This window comes from Plasmodium gaboni, chromosome 5 (assembly GCF_001602025.1).
Source record: "Plasmodium gaboni strain SY75 chromosome 5, whole genome shotgun sequence".
Lineage (NCBI taxonomy): Eukaryota > Apicomplexa > Aconoidasida > Haemosporida > Plasmodiidae > Plasmodium > Plasmodium gaboni.
The window spans coordinates 22235-46499 of record NC_031485.1 but is presented as its reverse complement, the minus strand read 5'-3'; the positions used below and the strand labels follow the sequence as shown (position 1 = coordinate 46499).

General features: G+C 18.0%; 8 protein-coding genes across 8 annotated transcripts; 5 read left to right on the top strand and 3 right to left on the bottom strand.

The window, feature by feature from the left end:
- Window positions 1–100: 100 nt before the first annotated feature.
- Window positions 101–952, top strand: PGSY75_0502300 (hypothetical protein; the record flags this gene model as incomplete). Its single annotated transcript, XM_018784305.1, has 1 exon — window positions 101–952. The coding sequence occupies one exon, from the start codon at window positions 101–103 to the stop codon at window positions 950–952; it is 852 nt and encodes a 283-aa protein (XP_018642960.1).
- A 1370-nt stretch (window positions 953–2322) lies between these two features.
- On the bottom strand, window positions 2323–3832 carry PGSY75_0502200 (putative membrane protein; the record flags this gene model as incomplete). The annotated part of the gene is made up of 2 exons (XM_018784304.1): window positions 2323–3635; window positions 3754–3832. 2 exons carry the CDS (start codon window positions 3830–3832, stop codon window positions 2323–2325), a joined length of 1392 nt encoding a protein of 463 aa, XP_018642959.1.
- A 1329-nt stretch (window positions 3833–5161) lies between these two features.
- On the top strand, window positions 5162–5893 carry PGSY75_0502100 (HCNGP-like protein; the record flags this gene model as incomplete). Its single annotated transcript, XM_018784303.1, has 1 exon — window positions 5162–5893. The coding sequence occupies one exon, from the start codon at window positions 5162–5164 to the stop codon at window positions 5891–5893; it is 732 nt and encodes a 243-aa protein (XP_018642958.1).
- Window positions 5894–6235: 342 nt separating this feature from the next.
- On the bottom strand, window positions 6236–10404 carry PGSY75_0502000 (putative vacuolar protein sorting-associated protein 11; the record flags this gene model as incomplete). The annotated part of the gene is made up of 3 exons (XM_018784302.1): window positions 6236–9737; window positions 9941–10130; window positions 10350–10404. The coding sequence occupies 3 exons, from the start codon at window positions 10402–10404 to the stop codon at window positions 6236–6238; spliced, it is 3747 nt and encodes a 1248-aa protein (XP_018642957.1).
- Window positions 10405–11398: 994 nt separating this feature from the next.
- PGSY75_0501900 (conserved protein, unknown function) lies at window positions 11399–12750 on the top strand (the record flags this gene model as incomplete). The annotated part of the gene is made up of 2 exons (XM_018784301.1): window positions 11399–11790; window positions 12003–12750. 2 exons carry the CDS (start codon window positions 11399–11401, stop codon window positions 12748–12750), a joined length of 1140 nt encoding a protein of 379 aa, XP_018642956.1.
- Window positions 12751–13259: 509 nt separating this feature from the next.
- On the bottom strand, window positions 13260–16349 carry PGSY75_0501800 (chromosome assembly factor 1; the record flags this gene model as incomplete). Its single annotated transcript, XM_018784300.1, has 1 exon — window positions 13260–16349. The coding sequence occupies one exon, from the start codon at window positions 16347–16349 to the stop codon at window positions 13260–13262; it is 3090 nt and encodes a 1029-aa protein (XP_018642955.1).
- Window positions 16350–18531: 2182 nt separating this feature from the next.
- Window positions 18532–20919, top strand: PGSY75_0501700 (putative anaphase promoting complex subunit; the record flags this gene model as incomplete). Its single annotated transcript, XM_018784299.1, has 1 exon — window positions 18532–20919. One exon carries the CDS (start codon window positions 18532–18534, stop codon window positions 20917–20919), a length of 2388 nt encoding a protein of 795 aa, XP_018642954.1.
- Window positions 20920–22779: 1860 nt separating this feature from the next.
- PGSY75_0501600 (rhoptry-associated protein 2) lies at window positions 22780–23976 on the top strand (the record flags this gene model as incomplete). The annotated part of the gene is made up of 1 exon (XM_018784298.1): window positions 22780–23976. One exon carries the CDS (start codon window positions 22780–22782, stop codon window positions 23974–23976), a length of 1197 nt encoding a protein of 398 aa, XP_018642953.1.
- Between the last annotated feature and the right edge of the window lie 289 nt (window positions 23977–24265).

Sequence of the window (24265 nt, the reverse complement as noted above, 5' to 3'; positions counted from 1 at the left end):
TTTTTTTGTCTCATTTGATTTGTTTTGTAGTCTTCCATAATAAATAAATATATATATATATATATATATATATTTTTTTTTTTTTAATTTTTGTGTATCCATGGGTAATAGCTGCAAGAATATTATAAGAACTCGACGGGAGAATTATTCTGCCGATATTTATAACGAAAGATTTGATTTTCGAAAGGATGTGAATTGTCATGTGGATAAACTCAAATATTTTAATGATATATATGTTAAGAAAAAAGAAAAAAATGATAATATGAAAAGAAAAGAAGATGATAAAATATCCTGTTCTTCTATTGATGATGATTGCTATTTAATTGAAAATAATACAGTTGGTTATGTTGATGAATTATATCATATCTTAGGTAATAAAAAACGCATTACAATAAAAAAAAAAGTCGATGATAAATCAGATATGGAAGAATATCTTATAATAGAAAAACATATGAAAGTTAAAAGAAAGAAAAAAAAAGCAAAGGATAAAAAATATAAAGAAGAAATCGAAAAATATATAATCAATGATGAACAGAATAAAATGAGTGAAAAAAAAAAGATTAATCATAAAACAAAAGATAAAATGATAAAATATGATAAAGATAATATATATGTTGAAAAAAATTATAAAATATATAATAAAAGTAAAGATGATCTTTTCATTTTCCCTTTACAAGATAAAAATAATAATAATAAAAAAAATAATAAAAAGAATAATAAATCTAGATCTCATTCAAAAAATACTGAAATGGAAACATGGTGTAGTTCATCAAATGATAAGTATGATATTTTTGAACAAGACAGAAGATATCTCTTAAAAAAAAGAAAAGAAAATACTGATATGAAGAATAAGGAAAATCATGAAAAGGAATCTCAGAATGATAATTCGAATAATTCATCAGACAAGAAATTTTATAAGACGAACAAAAAATATAAAGACCCATTTGAATGATAAAAATAAATAAATAAATATATATATATACATACTATATTTTAACGTATTTAAATATACAATCCAAGATATAAATAAATCAAATAAATAACTATATAAATATATATATATATATATATATATATATATATATATAATGTAAATATGAATCTATTTAAATAAAAATATATTTTTTTTTTTTACATTTTTATAAGATACTGTAGCCTTTTTAATATAAGATGCTATTTAAGCATTTCATTTACTTTTGTTTTATTTTGACAAAATTGTAAGTAGCATATATAAATATATATATATATATATATATATATATATATATGAAATTTATTTGTTTATTTATTTATATGGAATATTTATATTTTGATCATTTATTTAATATTTTTTTATTTCATATTTTAACAAGTTAATAAAAAGGTTATAATTATGCAAACGTTAAAGAAAAATATATATATATATATATATATATATATATATGAAATTTATTTGTTTATTTATTTATATGGAATATTTATATTTTGATCATTTATTTAATATTTTTTTATTTCATATTTTAACAAGTTAATAAAAAGTTTATAATTATGCAAACGTTAAAGAAAAATATATATATATATATTATGTAATAAATAATTTAAAATTTTAAAAAATTAACAAATAAATTAAAAAATATATATATATATATATATATAATAATTAGATAATTATTTACGCATATAAAATGAATAAATTTAAAAAAAAATTAGAGAAGAAATGATAACATCATCTAAAGAAAAATATAGGAAATTATAAAACAACAATTCCATATAAAATTAAAAAAAAAAAATAAATACTTAATAAATTTAATTTATTTTCTACTATTATTTTAATGAAAAGAATAAATAAATATAAATATATATACATATATGTAATGAATTTAATTTTAATGAATGTGCCAATTTATTTGACATAATTTCCCCAAACAATTTACATATATATATATGCATATGAGTAACTATACTTATTATAATATGGGATACTTTAAAATTGTCATGATATAATTATATATTTTATGTCTGAATATCAAAATTTTCCTATCTCTCTAACAACAACAAAAAAAAATATATACATATATATATATATATATATATATATACATATATATATTTTATATATGGCACAATAAGAGAATAGAATAATATAGAATTATCGACCCCTATGAATATTGCAATTATAAGTATCTCCTTAGATATATATAGAAATGTGTACAAAGAAATTCATTTAAAAATATAATTATATACCTATATGGCTATTTATTTTGTTGGTTACTATATGTTGTATAAACATACACTTTTATATATTTCCTTATTTGTTCACTACTTTTTTTTTTATTTTTTTTTTTATTTTTTGTTGGCACACCATGAGAGAAAAATGACCCAAAAAAAATCAGCAAAAAAGACGACGGTAGCTTGATAAATTCTTGGAACAAAAACAAAATTAATTAGAGTGAGTGGTGTCCATGTCATTAAGGATATGAAGAAAACTTTCATACCTGTATTAACTATTTTATCAATAATTTCTGATTTCCTTTGATTTTTTAGTATACCATTATAAAAAAAGAAAATCGTCAAATGTATAGGACCAAAAATGAAATTATCAAATAAAGTTGGTATAAAAGATTTATATAAAAATGTATCAGGTTTTGATTTAATAAAATTGGCTAATATTTTACCATACCACCATGTCATAATTGGTCCTTCTAATGTTAATCCAATAAGTGCCATTCTTAAGGTTCTTAAAAAATCATATTCAACGTCATTATTTTTTTTATGTACTTCCATCATTTGACATGTTAGATCAGCTATAAAATATAAAGTACCAGCTATAATACAATTCATTAATAATAAATGTTTTTCAAATAAATTATTCATAAATAAAGATAATTTTCTAACAAATATCGATGAAAGAAATCCTTTTTTTTTGGAATATTGAGCTGCATATTTAATATCTCGTGCTACATCATCTAAATTGATATTTGTTTCTATATGTGGAATATTTTTTTTTTCTTGTATTTTCTTATTATTATTATATACATTTTGTACATTACTACTTGGATAAACATTTCTTTTATCATATCTCCCATATTTTATATTATGTAAGGTGCAGATATTATTTTTTATTTGTATTTGGAATAAATATTTTTTGTTACTATTGTTATTTACTATATTATTAAAAATGCAACTAGCATAACTATTTATATTATTTGTATAACTATTAATATTATTTGTATAACTATTAATATTATTTGTATAACTATTTATATTATTTCTATAATTATTTATTTTGTTATAATTTATGGGAATATTCTGTTCATTCTTAATATAATGAATATGATTATTTTCATTCATATAATCACAATTACTGTTAGGTATCTTTTTTTCTGTTTCCTCTTTATTTATTTGATATTGATCATATTTTAAACAATTATCAATATTATAGTAATATGAATTTTCATTATTTATAACATTTTGTTTATTATTAATTTTAGGATATGTTTGGTAATTTTTGTTTTTTATCTCGTCTTTTTTCAATTCGTTTAATGTATTAAAAGTATTAAAGTAAAATAAATTATTATTTAGTGTGTATCTAATTTTATCTGGTAATTTTAAGTTGTTACATATATCCGTGACATACCATCTTTTAAAATAATAATCTAAGGAGAAAAAACAAATATACATGTGGTTAATCGTAAAAATAATGTGCATAAAATAAATGAATTTAGAATTTTATATTATTCATAAATTGTGTTTTGTTTGTTTTTTTTTTCATACCTAAATAGGAAGAGTTCACATTTTTTGCTATAATTTTTATATGTTTTCTTTTTATGTCCATATAAGCATTAATTAACATTATATGTTATTGTTTGTCAATAAGTTATATACAACAAGGGGATATAACACATATCATATATAAATATATATATTTATAATTTTATTTTGATATATATATATATATATATATATATACATTTATTTATTTGTATTATGTCCAACAGTTGTATATTTTATGGAAAATTATTAAAGTTGGGTTATTATCTTTTATACCTTAAAGTATATGTAAAAATGAATAAAATATATATATATGTGTGTAATATATTTCATAAAAAACTAAAACAAAAAAAAAAAAAAAAAAAAAAAAGTAAAACAAAGAAAATTACATTTTTTACTCATATATATACTTTCATTATATTTTCTATGACTTTAAAATAATATGTATTCAGAATAATACAATTTATAATATGTACTTTTTTTTTTTTCTTTCTTTTATTAAGAAAAATATGAATAATGATATATTTTATAAGTACATTATAGGATAAATTACAGAACAAATGAAAACTTTAATAAATTCATAAATAAATAATAAATATTATATATATATATATATATATTGTATACCTAATTTTTGGTATTATGTAAAAGGTACTAAACATAATAATAAAAATATTTATATTTTTTAAAAAAAAGGATTATAAATTCTCTGTCAAATCACCTTTTATGTTAAATTTTTTGTTAAGAAATTCTGATATATATTATTTATATAAATTTATTATAATATAAATAAAAATATGGAAGTTTGACAATACTGCAAAAAAAAAAAAAAAAAAAAAGAAAAAAAAAAATATATTACATATATACATTATATTTCGAATATACATATATATATATATATATATATATATATATAATTTATTTTTCAGAATAAGCGATTCAATAGAAAAAAATATATATTATAAATAATATATAATTATATATATGTAATATGTATGATGATATTTATATATATAATTAAAATATAAGAATTGGATACTTATTATTTTATTTTATGAAAAATGTACTCATCTTTTATTTAATTTTTAGTCGCTGTTATTTTATTTTTTTTTTATCTTTTATTTATTTATTATTATTTTTTTTTTCTTATATGATGTGAATATGTAATAATATTTTTATTACAATGATAAGAATGACCATTTTGTGGTATTTGTAAAATGTTATGAAGATTAATTAATATATATATATATTTTTTGGAAATAAAAGAAATAAAAATATGTTTACACATATATTTTTTTTCTTTTTATTATATGTATATGCTTAAGTATACATATATTTATATATATGTATTTTAAATAAGCTATTTATATATACTTATAAATTAAAATATTAATTTATAACTTAATGTAGAATGAATTTAGTTGATTATGAAATATCAAGTGACGAAGAAAATGAAGAAGATGAGAAAGATGTAAAAGAAAAAATATACAAAAGATCCGATGAAAATATTGAAAAATTTCCAGAATTATCAAATGATCTTGTAAATAATAAAAATGATAAGAAAATAAATGAAGAGGAACATGAAAAGAATCATATTACATATAATGATAACTCTTTTTTAATTAAAGAGGGAGAAAAACAAAAAAAGAATTTGATAATAGATAATTGTGAAGAAAAGGTTATAAATAATGAAAATAATTTTACTATAAGAAAAGATATATATGATAATAAGAATGATAAAGAAAAATATAATATAATAAATGAGAAAAAAGAAGATAATAATAATGTTAATATTTTTAATAAGGATGATTTTTTATATATGAATATAGATGAAAATAATTTTGATGAAATATTTAATATATCTGAAAATGAATACTCAGATATATTAAATAAAAAAATTGATGAATTATCAAAATTGTATGAACTAAATTTAACTATAAATAAAAATATTATTAATTCGAATGAATATAAAAATCCATGTATTCTAGAAAAAATCATGGAAATATTTCAAATTGATATGTATTCGTCTAATTATCCATTACATATTTATAATCCGAAAATTTTTTCGTCACTTGATTTATTTAATGAAAGAAGTCAAGAAAATATTCAAAATAAAGGTAATACAAAATGGTCAAATGTATAAATATTATATATATATATATAAATTATCATATTTTATATAAGGTTTAAATTAAATCATGTCGCATGAAAGTTTTATTAATTTGTTTATAAGAATATCTTTTTTTTTTTTTTTTTTTTTTGTAACAAAAACAAATTTTACGATATAAAAATAAAATATATATATATATGAAAATATTGATAGAATAAAAAAATAAGGGTACACAAAATGAGAAATGTGTTATGTTATATATATATATATATATATATATATATATATATATATACATACATAAATACAGACATATATAATATATATATATATATATATATATATATATATATACAATTAATCATATCTTATTAATCATTTTGGTGTAATTCCATAAGAAAGGTAATTAGATATATAAGAGAATTTATCCGTTGATCCTTGTAAGTATTTAAAGAATTCGTCAAAATTTTGAACTGAATTGATTGCCTTTTCTTTTAATAATTTTTTTTCTTTATCCTTATTATGACATAATATACAGACATTATTATCTTTTAAACAATAAGTATGATATGAATGTTTACATAAGAAATGGACGATTGGGACTGATAATATTTCTTTACATATAGAACAATAAGCATTATCTATTAAATAAAAATTATATTTTTTTTTTAATTGTTTTTTCTTTATTTTTTTCAATTCTTTTTTATCCTTTTCTATTTCTATACATTTGTCATTTATATTTTTATTCATATCGTTCATATATGCTACTACCATATTTTGTATACAGCTATAACTTTTGTTATATTTTTTTAAAATTTGTATTAAGTTGAATATACTTAAATTCATATTTTGTCTTATTTTTTTTATGAATTTAATTAAATACTTTTCATCATTTAACATAGAAAGATAATAAAAAATATAATTATATGATAAGGAGCCGTTTAACTTTAAATGATTAATACATATGTTATATAAAACTTTTTGGAAATTTCTATTTAATATTTTATAACTATTGTTTATTTGATTTGTTTGTTCCTTTGTTTTATATGTACTTAATTGTTCATATACCATATGTTCAGGATTATATATATTTTTTATTTTAACTTTTGTATTATTTATCAATTTGTGAATTGAGAACAAAAGTGATATATCATATTTATTCATTTGTGTTGATGTATATATCAAACCTTTATTATAATTATATATGGATAATAATAAAACAGATAAGAAGTTAATATTTTTATCTTTACTATTTTGTATTAATTTATCTATGTTAAATGTTAAAATATTGTTTTGTTGATTAGTTTCATCTTGATTTATTTTTTTATTTTTTGTTGTATTTTTTACATTTTGTTTATTTATTTGTTTGTTTGGTTGATTCTCTTCTTCCAGTGATTTTTTATATTTCTGTAATAAAATTTGTATTACAGTTACAAATAATATATAATCATATTCTCCATTAAATATATCCAATTGTAAATTTGTTCTATTTATTAGATTAACAGGTGTTGTTGATACTTGTGAATTATTTAAATCTGATGAATTATTATCATAATTATCATTATGACTTTGACTGTTACTACGATTATTATCCTTTTCATATACACCGAATGAATTTATATCATTTTTCTCTTTGGTCACACTATTGGATTCATCATTACTATGATAATTAATTGAATATTTGTCTTTTTGTTTTTCTTGTATATGATTTATTTTATTTATATTTACATTTTTATCAAGAAATTTAACAATAAACATAAAAAGAAAATCGATATTATCTAAAAATAACGGAATAAAAATTGTTAAATTTATATTATATTTTTTTATAATTTTTTTTAATAAGTAAATGGTTAGTTGTGGGTAATATTTAATGAATTTATAACCATATTTAAATAATAAGATACAAATATTTTCTACATCTAACTTAAAAATATATTTTAAGCTTTTCTCATAATTTTCATATTTTTCAATTAATATAGAAACATATGTGAAATGATCTTTATATTTTTTTGATAAATTTAACACTATATTGTAATAACCCGCATTTAATAAAAATTTGTATGTTTTATTTAAATTAATTTTGTCTTTGTTTTTTTTAATGAAGGATATCATTTTTTTTTTTTTACATTGTTTTTTATAACATGATAATAACATCATAGTATGTTCATCGTTAAAATGATGATATACATGTAATTTTTCTAAATATATGGTTAAATATTCATATAAATCTAGATTTAAATATTTATGTATAACATAAGAGGTTTCTAAATAATTAATTGTTTCAATATATTCATATATAGCATTTTCATATTGTTCTTTTTCAAATAAAAAATCTGCATATATTTTATGTATAAAATTTATATTAATTGTTTGATAATTTTTATTTAAATTTGCATATTTAATTAACCATTGAAATAATTTTTTTTTTTTGAACATATTTATAATTTCATTAATATTTCGTTCTTTTAATATTATTTTAATTTGGTTTCTACAATTTTTAAAGAATTTATTTAATGTAAATATATTTTCATTAAAAAATTTATTGGTATCATTATTTTTTTCATCTTTGGATAGGCTCATAGTTGTATCATTTTGATTTGTTTGTTTTTGTGTTTTTTTTAGTGTATCATGATTTATACTATCTTTCGTAAGATTTAAGTTATATAAATCTTTTTTCTTATCTGTATTTATATCTTCATTAAAAAAAAAATCATTAGATATATAAATATTATTATTATGTTCATTGTTATTATAAATATGATTATTGGAAGAATCGACAAGATTGTTATTATTATTATTATTATTATTATATGTTTCTATATTTTTCTGTTCATTTTTTAATTTATATTTTTCTTCTTGTTTACACACATTGATGTTAGTAACACTATCTCTCTTTAGAATCTTTAAAGCGTCTCCATCTAATTTAGAATGTAATTTTAATTTTAGTTGTTCGTAGAAATAAAATTTATCTACTTTTATTTCTGGTTTTGAGATTTGTTCTTCTATTAACAAGAAGAATAAATTATTGAAGAAAATAACATTACTTATTGGTTCATTCAATAATAAAGTTGAGACTAATAATTTCATATCTTCATATATGATATATATATGAAGGAAATATTTTTTATTAATTTCTTTTAATAAAATTAAATAAAATTTGCACGAAAATAAATTAATTATTTTATTTTCTAAAAGAATAAATTCAAAACTTAAGTTATTTAAATTCAAAACAAATAAGACATTATACATATTTTGGCATATATATAAAATATTAAGATCTTCATTGTATATGGATAAGAGTGGTTCATCATTATTTTGCAAATTATTATAATTTACACTGTCATTCAACGTATTTATATTATTATTATTATTTGGTATGTCATTATAATTATTATGATTTATATTATTAGATGAAATATTATTTTCATTATTAACCTTTTTTTTGTCATTATTTGATATTTCATTAATTTTATTTATATGCTTTTTTTTATTATTTGTACAATCCCGAAGGTAGGATAAACTTAAATTGAAACTATCAATATGTGTATAACTGATATGGGAATTTTTAATATCTAGTTGATATATATATACATATGAATTTTTTATTACTAACAAGATATGATTTTTTGACAAATAGATATTTTCAATATGTTCTTTTCCATCATCTATTAATTCACTTTGATTTATACTATAATCTTTATTTAAGAAATAAAAAGTAATTTTCTTATTTTCTAATGTTATTATATATTCATTACATTTTGCTATTAGTGTCTTTTTAATGTTATTAATATTTTTGCTTAACTGAATTTTCTTCAAAAGTGTAAAGTTGCATTCCCTAATATTGTAAACACTACAAATGAGTGAATTCTTCCCTTTCCTATAGAAACACCAAAAAAATAAAATATATATATATATATATATATATATATATATATATTTTTATATGTGTGTACTCTTATTTTTGTTATTATTTGAATATTCCATGTAAAGGTAATATAATGGATATCTTTTTATACGTTAAATAAAATAAATATATAAAATAATAAATAAATAAAAATATAATTCTCTATATATCATTACCCTAAAACAATAAGATTCTTATTTTTCTCATTAAAAACAAAATCAACTACATATAGATCTGTATTTATTGTAATAACATTTAAGGATGACGGATCAATGATGAGTATTTTGTCTAGAAATACATTTATAAATTTATTCGATGATGAAAAATATATGCCTTCATAACTGTTTAAAAATGTTTTTATTTCATCTACAAAAATAAATATATGAATGTTAGGTATATATATTAATAAATCAAGATGGGTTTCTTTATGGTTTCATATATTTTTCTTTTACTGTGATATATTTAATATAATTTTTATTCATTTTATTATATTATGTTTTTTTATGTTTTGTTATGTTATGTTATGTTTTGCTTTGTTTTGTTTTGATTTATTTTTCTTTATTTTACTTAATTTTTTTTTTTTACCTGTATCTTTTGAATTATCCTTGTCAAAAAGAGGCAAATTTCTAAAATTGAACATTTTCTTATATTTATATTATTTAATATATAATCTATGACATTTTTATATATATATATATATATCTTACAAAAAAAAAATTAAGAAACAAATAATTTTGATAACAAAAAAAAATGTTACTATCTCTACTATTAAAGGGTAACTTTATCCTTTTTCTTTAATTTTATAAATACTACAAATATATCAGTATGGAGAATTTTTTAAGAAATACCTAACTTGTTTTATTTTTCTTCTTTTGTTTTTATTAAAGAATATACATTTATATAATACTATACAAGTATTCTATCTGGAAAACTTATTATATATATATATATAATAATATTATATCTATGTATAAAATATTTTTAATTAAAATTAAATTCTTTTTATGTTATAAATATATTTTTTAAAATATATATAATAATAATTTTACATCATTAATTGAAATATATATATATATATATATAAATATATTACCACATATTATATATATATATTATATGTATATAAAATTTTTTTTTTTTTTTTGTTTATATACATATTTGATATTCTATTAATTTTTAAGAAAAATTCAAAGTGACATGGTAGTAATATAAACCAAAAGAGAGAACATACTCTTATACAATATATATATAAAGATAATAATAAAATGAATACATATTTTTAATACATTTCAATAATACATATTTTGTAAAAAGATTTTTTTCTTTTCTTTTTTTTTTTTTTTTTTTTTTTTTCTATTTAAAAAATGAAAAGGGAATAATATATATATATGATTAAGAGTGTATATAATAAAATAGTAGCATAATAATTAATAAAAAAAAAAAAAAAAAATACATTATTATTAATAAAATAAGAATTTGGATTAAAAAAGAAAAAAGGCAAGATGTGAAAATAGAGTAAAACATTTATAATATATATATATATATATATATATATATATATATATAATTAGTCATATATTTATTTTTATATATGTACTTTTAATAAACATAGTAATAATTAAGGAATATATAAAATGAGTGAAGTGAAGGAAGGAGTTAAGATTGAATTACTTCGTTTAAGTCCCCCTTTGTTTAATAACAATATATGGAATATGTTTAAAATAAGTGAAATGGAGAAAATAAATTTTGATAAGAATATAAATGATAATATTAGTTTATCAAATGAAATAAGTTTAAGTCTACCTATAAATTCTCGAAAGGTTTATATAGGTCAGAACTTTAAATCTCAAATTAATATATCTAGCAATTTAAAAAACAATATACAAGTGAATTTAATAAATGTGGATGTTTGGACTAGGGATAATAATTTTAACATTTATAAAAATGAAGAATCAGTAAATATATCTCCTAATACCTTTTTTAGTTTTGTAACAGGTTTTCCTGTGTATTTCTTTGATGTTTTTACGTAATGATACATATATTAAAAAATATATATATGTATATATATGTATGTATGTATTTATGTATATTTTATTTGAGGTTGTATAAATATTTATGTATATTTATATGTATATACTTAAATAAAATATGTGTAGAATATTAAGGGTGTATATATTCATATAAATAATTCTTCCAAAGATTATATATTATATATTATTTTTTATTTTTTAGAATTCGATGCACTGCGGAATATAAAATTGGAAATGAAAAGAAAAAATTAAAAAAAGATTTTAACTTTATTAGTAGAGATCCATTTAATATAAGGTCTACTTTAATACATAAAAATGATAAACTATACATACAAATGATAATGAGAAACACTGAGGAAGATAACATAATGTTAAATGATATTATACTTAAAGATATAAAATATGAATTAATTAAAAACCAAGGATATAATAAAGTTCATAATGGAATACATTATTTTAAACAACATGATGAATATTCTATGATTTTTCGTATAGATGATGAAGTAAGTAAATCATATATATTAAATAATACATTAGATAATGATAATATAACAAATATGGAAATAATATATTTTACTAATAATGGTGGGAAAGGAATACATAATTTACATTATTTAAAGAAAAATACTAGTACAGATAATTTTAAGATATACTTAAAAGAAAATGATAATATTTTTTATAAAATAAATAAAATATATAACTTTGAAATTATTTTTGAAAATAATTCTGATGAAGATATGTTTTTGGAAATTTTTGTTCACAATAATTCAAATATTCATATTGTTAATAATTTTGTTAAAGCACATATAATAAAGAGTAAAACCAAAAAATCTCATTTTTTTTATACTTTATTTATTAACCAAGGAATTCATTTTTTTAATAATATTACTATATATAATAAAAAAACCAAAAAAAAGAAAGAATATATAAAACTATTTAAATTGTTTGTTAAATAATATAGACAGTTAAATATACGTGTATATTTATTTATTTTATTTTATTTTATTTTAATTTATTTTTATTTTATTTTATTTTTTTTTTTGTACATATAAAAATAAATAAATAAATAAATAAATATGTATATATGCAGTATATATTATATTTAAGAGCGGTATAAAATGTAAAAATAAAAAATAAACACATATATGGACATATATATATATATATATATATATATATATATATATATAATATACCAAAAAAAAAAAAAAATATATATATAAAAAAATAAAAATAAAAACAAGTAATGCTTAAAATTTAAAAAGATATATATATATTCATGTGTGCGTCATTTATTAAGGTTATATATTATATATAGGCATCATTTTTTATTAAAAAGGAAAATATATATTTCTGATTATTATTTTTTTTTTTTTGGTTAAAAGGAAAAACAGTAACACCACTTATATCATTTAAAATATATCTTCATGTATATATATATATATATATATATATTACGTATAAATCATTTCTTAGTATTTTGCGATAAGACAAAATTTGCTGCATTACCAACTATTAAATTAATTCTTTTCACTTTCGTTTCTTCCTTAGGAGGAATTATATTATAATCATCAAATTCATCCTCACTAGACGTATAATCATTTGATTCGTCTTTATTTAAAAACTCTACTTCATCATAAAAAGTGTTTTTAAAATAATTTTGATCGAATGTTAAATCATTGCATTTTTTATCCAAATAGTAATTTTTATAAGATTTAATATTTCCTAATTCATTATCATTAAAGTGATAAAAGCTAACATACCCATCTGAACTTGAACATGCACAAACATTACCTAAATTATTCCAACATATATCTGTTATAGGACATAAGTGGATATTCTTAACTATACTAATGGGTATATCAAGAATCTCACTATCATAAAAATATACACTTCCATCAAATGTTCCTAATGTATATATAAATCTCTCTTCCTTTTTATCCTTATGTTCGCTTAAAACATCCTGTTCATTTAATATTTCAACATTATCATTGTTATCATTATATTTGTCCATGATATCATTTTTTCCTACTTCTTCATCTACATTCAATTTGTTATTTATTTTTAATTGGTTTTCATTTTGTGATTTTTCCCTTGTTTCGTCCTTTGATTCTTTCTTTGATTCTTCCTTTGAATCTATTTTTTTTTCTTCCTTTGTTTCATCTTTTAAATCTTCTTTTTCTTCTTCCTTTGTTTCATCTTTTAAATCTTCTTTTTTTTCTTCCTTTGTTTCATCTTTTAAATCTTCCTTTTTTTCTTCAACATTTTCTTCTGTATTATCTTCATCATTTCCATCCTCATTCTTTTCCAAATTTTTCATCAAGCAATTTTCAGGGGATAATTCCTTCAAGGATGTTTTATCTTCATTAAATTCAACATCACTTTCTGATATAGTACTACTAACATTTTGACTTACATCATCAGGTATATCAATATGATTATATAATAGAGTTTTTTCATAATTCAATTTGATTAGCTTGTCATTATGTATTAACTCATTTAATTTTAAATTATCATCCGATATTTTTCTTTTTTTATTTGAATTTGAATTGTCTTCATCCTTTACATCAGATGAGTTATTAAGAAAATGTTCATAGCATCTTTTAAGAATATTTTGTTCTGTTCTTAATTTGAATGTATTATAATTAAATTTGGCTACTAAGAAATGGCTTGTTTGTGAAAATATGGTGAAAAAAGGAATATTATATTTTAGAAATAAATTTTTATGATATATATAAAAGCAGCTATAAGCTTTAATTTCATAATTTGGTTTAGCATTTTCATCGGTTCTATTATTTTTCTCGTTAACTTTTTCCACTTGTTGAAATTGAATACCACTAGGTGTTATTAAAAATTCGCCGTTTGGAGAAAAATCAATACGTCTGAAAAAGGAAGGTAGCATTTCTTCACTTGAGAAAAGACTTCGTTTGAATTTCCTTTCTTCCTCTTCTTCTTCTTGTTCTTCTTCTCCTTCTTCCAGATGTTTTTTTGACATAAACTTGGTATGTATTTGTTGGTATGGTTTAGAATTATTTTCGTGATTATTAGAATTGTTCATTTTGAGGTTATTGGAATTGTTCATTTTGAGAGTATTGGAATTATTCATTTTGAGATTATTTGAGTTAAGCACTATGTTATTATTGAGTTGTTCTTCTATATGTTCTTCTCCTATATCCGTTTGTTGTTCTTCTACATCTTCATTGTGATTTGCTTCTTCTTCGTGTCCATCTGCTTGTTCTTTTTTGTTTTTTATTTTTTTTTTTATATATGCATCTTGTTCTAATAAATCACAATTTATTAATTTTTTATTTTCTTGTTTTAAAGGATTAGATTCATATTTGTCTGTATTACTTTTATCAGGAAAATCATATTCAGTACATGTAATGCATGCATTATTAAGTTTATCCAATTCATCTCTTCTTATATTTTTTATGGAGTTTTCTAATTTCCATGATTTTCCATCATGTTTCTTTTTCCATATTTTTAATGTCTGGTCAGCACTCAGAGATGCTAAATATTCATAATTGTTATCAAATGAAATTCCTTGAATAATACCTGAGTGTCCTTCTAAGACTTGTACTTTACAATTTGTATTTTTTACAAAATCAATAATATTGATATTATTATCTTCATTTGCTATATATAAGGTATCATTGTTTGACCAAATAATACTATTTATTACACCACTACATCTAAAAGAGCCTACTATATTCCACCATTCTTTATAATCTAAAAAGCTTATATCATAACCTAATGGTATATTTTTTGGTTTTTTACTTTTTTCCCATATATATAAAAATTTATCTTCTCCCCCACTTGCTATATATCTACCATTTTTGTTAAAACGAACACAATTTATTTCACCACTATGACCTATAAATCTACCTAAGCATTTAATTGAAATATCATCTTTTATAAATATTCTCCATAAGTGTACAAATTCGTCAGCACCACATGTAGCTATATTAAATTTGATAGGTTTTTTTTTTTTTGTTTTATCATCTAGTAATGGTGTAAGTAATTGATTTGATTGTATTGGTGTTTTATTATGTAAAATATTGTCATTGAATGAACTATTTGTTTCGTTTTTTTTATTTACTGAATTATGTTCTTGGTGATCTTCCGTAGATATATTTGTTTTTATTTCGCTTAATTTATTGTTTGTATTATCTAATAATTTATCATTACTAACGTCAGTGGTATTCCCAATTACAGTTTTTATAATGTTATCCTCATTTCCTTGATTTAGTTCTTTATCTAATTTTAATGTTTCATTTTTATTATTACTACTACTATTATTATTATTATTATTATTATTATTAGAGGGTAATTTTAAATCACTTATAATTTCTTGGTTTTCTTCTAATGTGTCGAATTTATTACATTCTATTTTCCCTTTTTCTTTTAAATATTTGATAAACAATTCATATTTCCTATTTAATTTTTTAACACTATAATAATTTGGATATGGTTGAATATCTAAAGAATAAATTCGATCACTTCTTTTGTTATCTTTACTATGCCATAAAATTTGAGGTAAATATACATTTGGCATTTTTTTTTTTTCTTTTTTTTTGTGTTCTTTTATAAAGAATATATATATATATATATATATATAAGGATTTGGAAAAGGAACGATGGAAAAAGATATTGATTATATATATTAAAAATATATATATAATAAATATAAGAACAGAACAAGAGAAGAGAAAAAAATAAAAAAAAAAAAAAGAAAAAAAATAAAAAAATTGAATATAATTACAAAAAATTTATTTATATAATGTATTTATATTTATAAATTATTATGGAAAGGAAAAATTAGGATTATACGTTTTTATATTTTGTAAGGTTTATATTCTTTATTTATTTGTATTAAATATATATTATATATTGATTTTTTTTTCTTTCTTCTTAAATAAAATGCGATATAAAAAGTGTATATACAAAAAAGTATTATATATATATATATTATTATATTATGAAATAGAGAAAAAAAAAAAAAAATTAATTCTCGATAATTTTTTATGTAATAAATGTGTAACTGAAAATATATACAAAAGGAAATTTTATCTTTTCATCGCAAAAATAAAGTCCAAGATATAAAATAATTAAATAAAATATTAAGATAAAAATAAAAGATATGTGAAGAAAAAATAAAAAAAAAAAAAATATGTGAACTAATATTTTGTATACATATATATATATATATATATATATATAATATATTATACATATATAATATATATATTTATTTATTGACCATATAAAACTTAAGATACGGATTCTTAAAAGAAAAACAAAATTATGATTATTTTATGAAGAATAAAGACCTTACATAATAATGTCTATAATGAAAAGAAAAAATAATAATTTATATGTGTATTATAAATGTAAATCCATATTAATTTTACATATATATCTTCTGTAATATATTATATATAATATATATATATATTAATTAAGGAATTTTTTATATATTCATATTATTTTTTAATTCTTATTTTATAATTTTTTTTTTTTTTTTAACCCAAACTCTGGTATGACAAATATTCTAAAAATGGCTGAGAAAAATAAATGATTAAATATAAATATTTCAAAACAAGAAATTTTGTATCAATATAAATATATATATAATATATATGTTAATATAAAAATTTATGTGAATTTATAAATATATATTTTAATTATCTAAACATATGTAAATACATAAAAATATATATATATATATATATATGTGTAATACTTCTTTTATTTATGAACATATTATAATTAATAAAAATAATATAGTTTCTTTTTTTTTTTTTTTTTTTTTTTTTTTATTTATTAGTATAATTTTTCTTTTCTCACGTAATATTTATATCTGCTCATCTTAAATTTTAATTCCATTTTGTTATTTTTTTGTAAACAGTTTGAAATATCTCTTAGAAAATTGAAGGGAAAAAAAAAAAAAGAATATAACTTTAAAATATATAAACACATACATATATATATATATATATATATATATATTAATATTTTGCCTAAGTTGTTGTTTATATATTATGACTTTTAAAATTTTCCTTTTTTTTGTGTTAATTAAAAAAAAAAAAAAAAAAAGCAGGAATTATTAGATAAAATATCTTTGTCTTAATATATATATATATATATATATATATATATATATTAAATGCTTTACTATTATTATTATTTTTTAAATAAAAGTGTGTGTAAAAATTTTTGATTTAAAATGTTAATTCTCTTTTTTGATATTATAATACTAGGTTGTTATATATATTATTTTGAATATATATATTTGGCTTAAAAAAATTTATCACATTTTTGGTATAAAAGAAAAAAGTCATTATATTATATAAATATAGAGTATATAAATAAAGGGTGAAATAAATATTTTATTTATCTTACAAACAAAGAAAATAAACATTAAAAGAATACATAAATATATGTGTTGATATTATATATTATTTTAAATAGTTCATTTCTTTTTATATTCCTTTTCCTAAATCTTTCAAAATTTTAATGAAATATAGACAGTTTCTCTAAGAATTGTTCCATATTCTTTCTTAAATAAAATAAAGAATATTATATAGGTATATATTATGCGTTAGGAACATATTATATGAACATATAGTTTCATATTAAATATGGGAATATATAAACAAGGGAACTTTTATGTAATATTAATATGATATAATATATATATATATATATATATATATATTTATTTATTTATTTAAATCATGGAAAATGATGAACATCATAGGTGTTATTTGAACTTCTTCTTAAACGGTATAGATATTTCTAAAAAATATAATTTAAAATTTCAAAAAAGGTTCTATGAAGATTTGATAGATAGTTATTGTTATAGACATAAAATAAATATAAAAGAAAATTTAAGGTCTAGTTGGAATTACATAAATTACGATAATTTAAATGATTTGTACATATATTCAAGAAGGGAATGTGAAAATGAAAATTGTGATAATATAATAAAATATGCATATATTTATTGTTGTTATAAATTAAATAAGGAAAAAAGAGAGAAGATTATTTTGATGTTATTGGATGAAGAATTCCTTAAATATAACATAAAATATGATGATAATAAAAATAATAATAATAATAAAAAGAAGAAGAAAAAGAAAAAGAAAATATATCTAATGAATAATAAGAAGAACGACAATAATAGTGATAATAATTATAATGTTGATGATACTTATATAATGAAGAATATCAAAGTTTATGAAGAAAGGTTTTACAATGTGCAATGTATACCTGGTTATAGTGTGGGATATTATTTGATGGGAAAAATATATGAAAAGGAAGGAAGAAAAGAATGGTTTAGTGAAATAAGAAAAAAGAAATTAATAGATATATCTTTTATGTGTTACTATTTAGGTTATAAATCCTGTCCTTATTTAATATGTTGTCTGAAAAAAATGATAAAATTACATTCGAATTTTTATTTTAGTGTTATGTATCAAGAAATAGTTGGAAAACTTTCAAAAATGTATAATGCTAACATACATGTTTATAAGAAGTTGAAATGTAAATCTCTTATCGAGAAAGAAAATGATGATTATAATGATGATGATTATGATGATGATTATGATGATGATTATGATGATGGTGATGATAATAATGATTATGGTGATGATAGAGAAAATGGCAATAATGACGATTATTATGACGGTGAATACAAAGAAAAAATGGACGATCATAAGCATAATAACAAAAAAAAGCTTGAAGAAAAATATAAAGATGATGATCTAAATTTAAAACAAATGGAAGATCTTCTAAGTAATGATGAAAATTCAGATGATTTTGATGAAGAAAATAAAAATGATATTGTAAATGAAGATGGAATGATTGAAAAAATAAGAAATATGAATTTTGATGAAAATCTTTTAGAATTAATTGAAATGAATAATAGTATAAATATAAAAGATGTTTCATTTATATCTTCTTTACTAGAAAAGGAAGAAATAGAAAAATTATTTTTAAATTGTATGTCTAATTTGAATGAAAATATAATACCTAATATTGACAATAATAAAAATAAATGGTTATCTGATGAAGGAATACATGACTTAATAATAATCGTAAAAGTTTGTTTTTTTTTTTATTTAAATAAATTTGAAGATTGTTTATTGTTAATAGAAGAATGGAAAAATAAACCTATATTTAGTATATATATTTTATACATAAAAGGATTATGTTATTTTTACCTTGGAAATTATGAAAAATCGGCATATTTATTAGAAAAGATATTTGATATAGAATGTTTGTATAGTAAACATCTTCCATATTTATCTACATGTTATTGGTATAAAAAAGATATAGAAAAAATAGAATATATATTATTAACCTATGAAAAGAAAGAAATAAATGAATATTATTTATGTCTTATTGGAAATTATTTTTCATTAAAAAATAATAAAAGATTAGGTACCTTTTTTTTTAAAAAAGCTATGAAATCAAATATTTTTTATGAATATTCATATATTCTTTATTCTAGTGAACTAAAACATATAGGAAATATTAATAAAGCTACGTTAGTATTACTTAAATGCATTTTAATAAATCCTAGTAATTTTAGAGCTCACTTATTATTAAGTGTAATATTTTTTAATGAAGGGAATATAAATATAGCAAATGTCCATTTAAGTTTATGTTTAAAATTATATATGACAAATCCAATAATATGTTTATATTGTGCTTGTTTATATAACTATAAAGAAAAATATGAAACAGCTTTACTTTGTTTAGAACAAGCTCAAAAACATAATTATAAGGGACCTGAATTATTTATCTTAAAAGGTATGATATTCTTAAAAATGAAAAGGAATGTTGATGCCTTAAATAGTTTTTTGAAAGTTCAAAATTTATATCCCAATTGTATTTATATTAATACATTTATTTCGTTAACTTTAACTCTTGAAAAAAAATTTGATAAAGCAAAAAAAATTGTGAAAGAAATTTTTTTTGAAAATCCTTATATAAAAAGCACAAATACATTATTAAAAGATATTTATAAATGTTGTAATTCTAAAACACTTCCAAGTAAATGTATTTTAAATAAAATCGACTTCGTTCTTAAGCAAGAATGTTTTAATATATTTATGTAAAGTATAATATGGTTAACTTGATATAAATTAAAAAAAAGGATATCAATAATGTGGGAAACAATATTCACAAAAGGGTGTGCACATAAAATTAAAATATATATATATATATATATATATATGTATATATATATGTATATTTTCAATTTAGAAAACACAGACAATTATATTATATTATTTATTTATTTATTTATTTATTTTTTTTTTGTGTTTCATAAACATATCTTTTGTTTGGAATGTGGATTTTAAAATAGTTTCCTTTAATATAGGTTGAATGAATAAATTATTATAAATAAAAAAAAAAATAAATATATAAATATATATATTATATAAAAAAATTTTTATATATTACCATAATATATATATATATATATATATATTTTTTTTTTATTGTAAATATAAGTGAATTCTTGATAAGATATTATTTATATGATGAATACCAAAATGCACTTACTTTTTTCTATTTTACTCAAAGAAAAAAAAAATATATATAATGTTAATTAGGAAATTATTATTATATATAATATATTATATATTTATCAATGGCGCCTGAAGTACTTATTAATATTATATATAAATATATATTATATAAATATATATTATATATATATATATATTATTTTTTTCTTTATATTTCTATTTATATATGTAGTTTAAATTAATAATTCTTCCACTTTTTAAAACATTATAATATGTAATATGATTAAAAAAATACATGAATATTTTTTTATAAAAATTTGCGAAGCACCGAATGTGCAGTGTGTGTGTTCTTTTTTTTTTTTTTTTTTTAAAACGTTGTATATATTTTCAACGGTATCATATAAATAGTGGTTACATATATATATATATATATATATATTATATATATGTGTATGATTCCAATTTAAAAAAAAAAAAAAGTTTATATATTTGTGATTATATATATTTAATAATATAATAAAAAATATATTATTTATATGCATATGAAGTGCAAATGATAATATAATACATAAATAATATATATTAAATATATTTTTATATAAAAGTATGTACATAAAATAAAAAATAAAAAAAATAGACAACTTTGTTGTTCCTTTTCATTTTATTTTATTATGTTCTATATATTTTAATGTGTATATATTACAATTATAATGCCTGATAAAATGTTTAGGAAAAAAAATTATGAATAAAAAAATGGTAAAAATTAAAAAAAAATTTATTAAAGTACTAGATAATAATATAAATTCACGATTTTATACATTTTTTTTTCTTTTTTCTTTTTTTTTTTTTGAATCATTTCACCTTTTTATGATTATTACTCTTTAATGATTATTAATTTTTTATGATTATTTTTTTTATATTATTTTTTTCAGTTTTTTTTTTTTTTTCTTTTTTTTTGTTATTGATTGTATATTTATTTGTAAACATTGAATATCAAAAATTAAATATTTTAATTTTAATTTTTTTTGTATAGTTAAAGTTTTTGTATAATCATATTATATATATATATATATATATATATTAATGAAAAGAATTTTTAAGTTTTTATTTTTTGTATAAGATATAAAGTATATACATATATATATATATATATATATATATATATATATATACATACATATACTTTTTTTTTTTTATTTTTGTAAAATTTGTTTTTAATATAACATAATACATTTAAAAAAAAAAAAAAAAAAAGTTAAATAAATTATTTTTAAATTTTTATTTTTTAATTTTTCTTATATATAAAGTATATACATATATATATATATATATATATATATATATATATATACATACATATACTTTTTTTTTTTTATTTTTGTAAAATTTGTTTTTAATATAACATCATACAGTTAAAAAAAAAAAAAAAAAAAGAGAAACAAAATGGCTTTAAAATTTTATTTATTAGTTTTTCTTATTTTATGTTTGAAGAATGTTGTAATAGGGGATAAGTGTGAATTTGAATTATCAAAATTATATCCGGAGTCAAATTCTTTGACTGGTTTAATTTATGCACACACTGACAGTGTCCATAAATTAACTATGTGGGTTTATTATGTTTATAATCACTTTACTAGTGCAGATGACTTAATAAAATATTTAGAAAAATTGAACATACATACTTTAGGAAATAATGATCATCCATGTTTTGCTAGAGCAGTTTCTTTATATTTTTTTTTTTATTATCTAAAGGATATTAAGTCTATGTTAACTACAGATAATTATCAATCATTTTTTAAGAATAAATTCAAAGATATGAATTCAATCTTTATTAATGATTTTCTTTTAATTCTCAATGATAAAAAATTTATGGAAAATTTGGATTTATATATAATTAAAGAATCCAACAGAGAACTATTGCCTATAAAGAAGAATCCATTTTTACGTTTATTGAATAAAGCAACAACTAGCACACACGCAACATACAAGTCTAATCCTTACTTTATTGTAGGATCAAGAACTCATTCAGTTTATACAGATGATTTTGGAGAGTTTAATAAATATACTGATCCAAGTGTAGTTGATTATGCTCGTGATTACAATTATTTAATATATGCTGGTTCAAGGGAAAATTACTACAATTCAGATATAGTAGGACCTGCAAGAGGTATTAATAGTGTAATTAGTAAGAATAAAAAATTAGGATTGAGAAAACGTAGTAGTTCTCTTGCTTTAGTAGGATCAAATAACAATGACCCCTTATTTGCTTTTTGTGAAAAAGATAATAAATCAGAATATTATGGTTCACCAGATGATTTAATTACATCTTTCTTTTCAGTTATAAAAACTAAAATGTTAAATTCTCATAAGAAGTTTTTAAGACAATTTGATTATGCTTTATTTCATAAAACATATTCAATACCTAACTTAAAAGGTTTCAGATTTTTGAAACACCTTTTCCAAAAAAAGAATTTAGTTAATTTTGTAGGTATGTATGAAAATCACGTATCAACAGAAATAAATTTCTTAACTGAAGATTTCGTTGAATTATTTGATGTTACCATGGATTGTTATTCTCGCCAATATACAAACCGTGCTGCAGAAAACTTCAAAGCTATTAGAGAATTAAATATTCTTTAAATAAAATACATTATATAAATAAACATATGACTACTACAAAACACATTTTAATATTTAAAGGTTTTTCATAAATATGTTTTTGTTTGGTTTTATAAATATTATTATTAATTTTTTTTTGTTATTTTTATTTTTATTTTTTTTTTTTTAATTAAATATTAAAATTATCATTATAATTAATAGGTAAATATAAAATGTAAAAATATATTTAGAAAAACATAAATAAATAAATAAATAAATAAATAAATAAATAAAAAATTAAATAACTTAACAAAACATTAAGTAAACATTA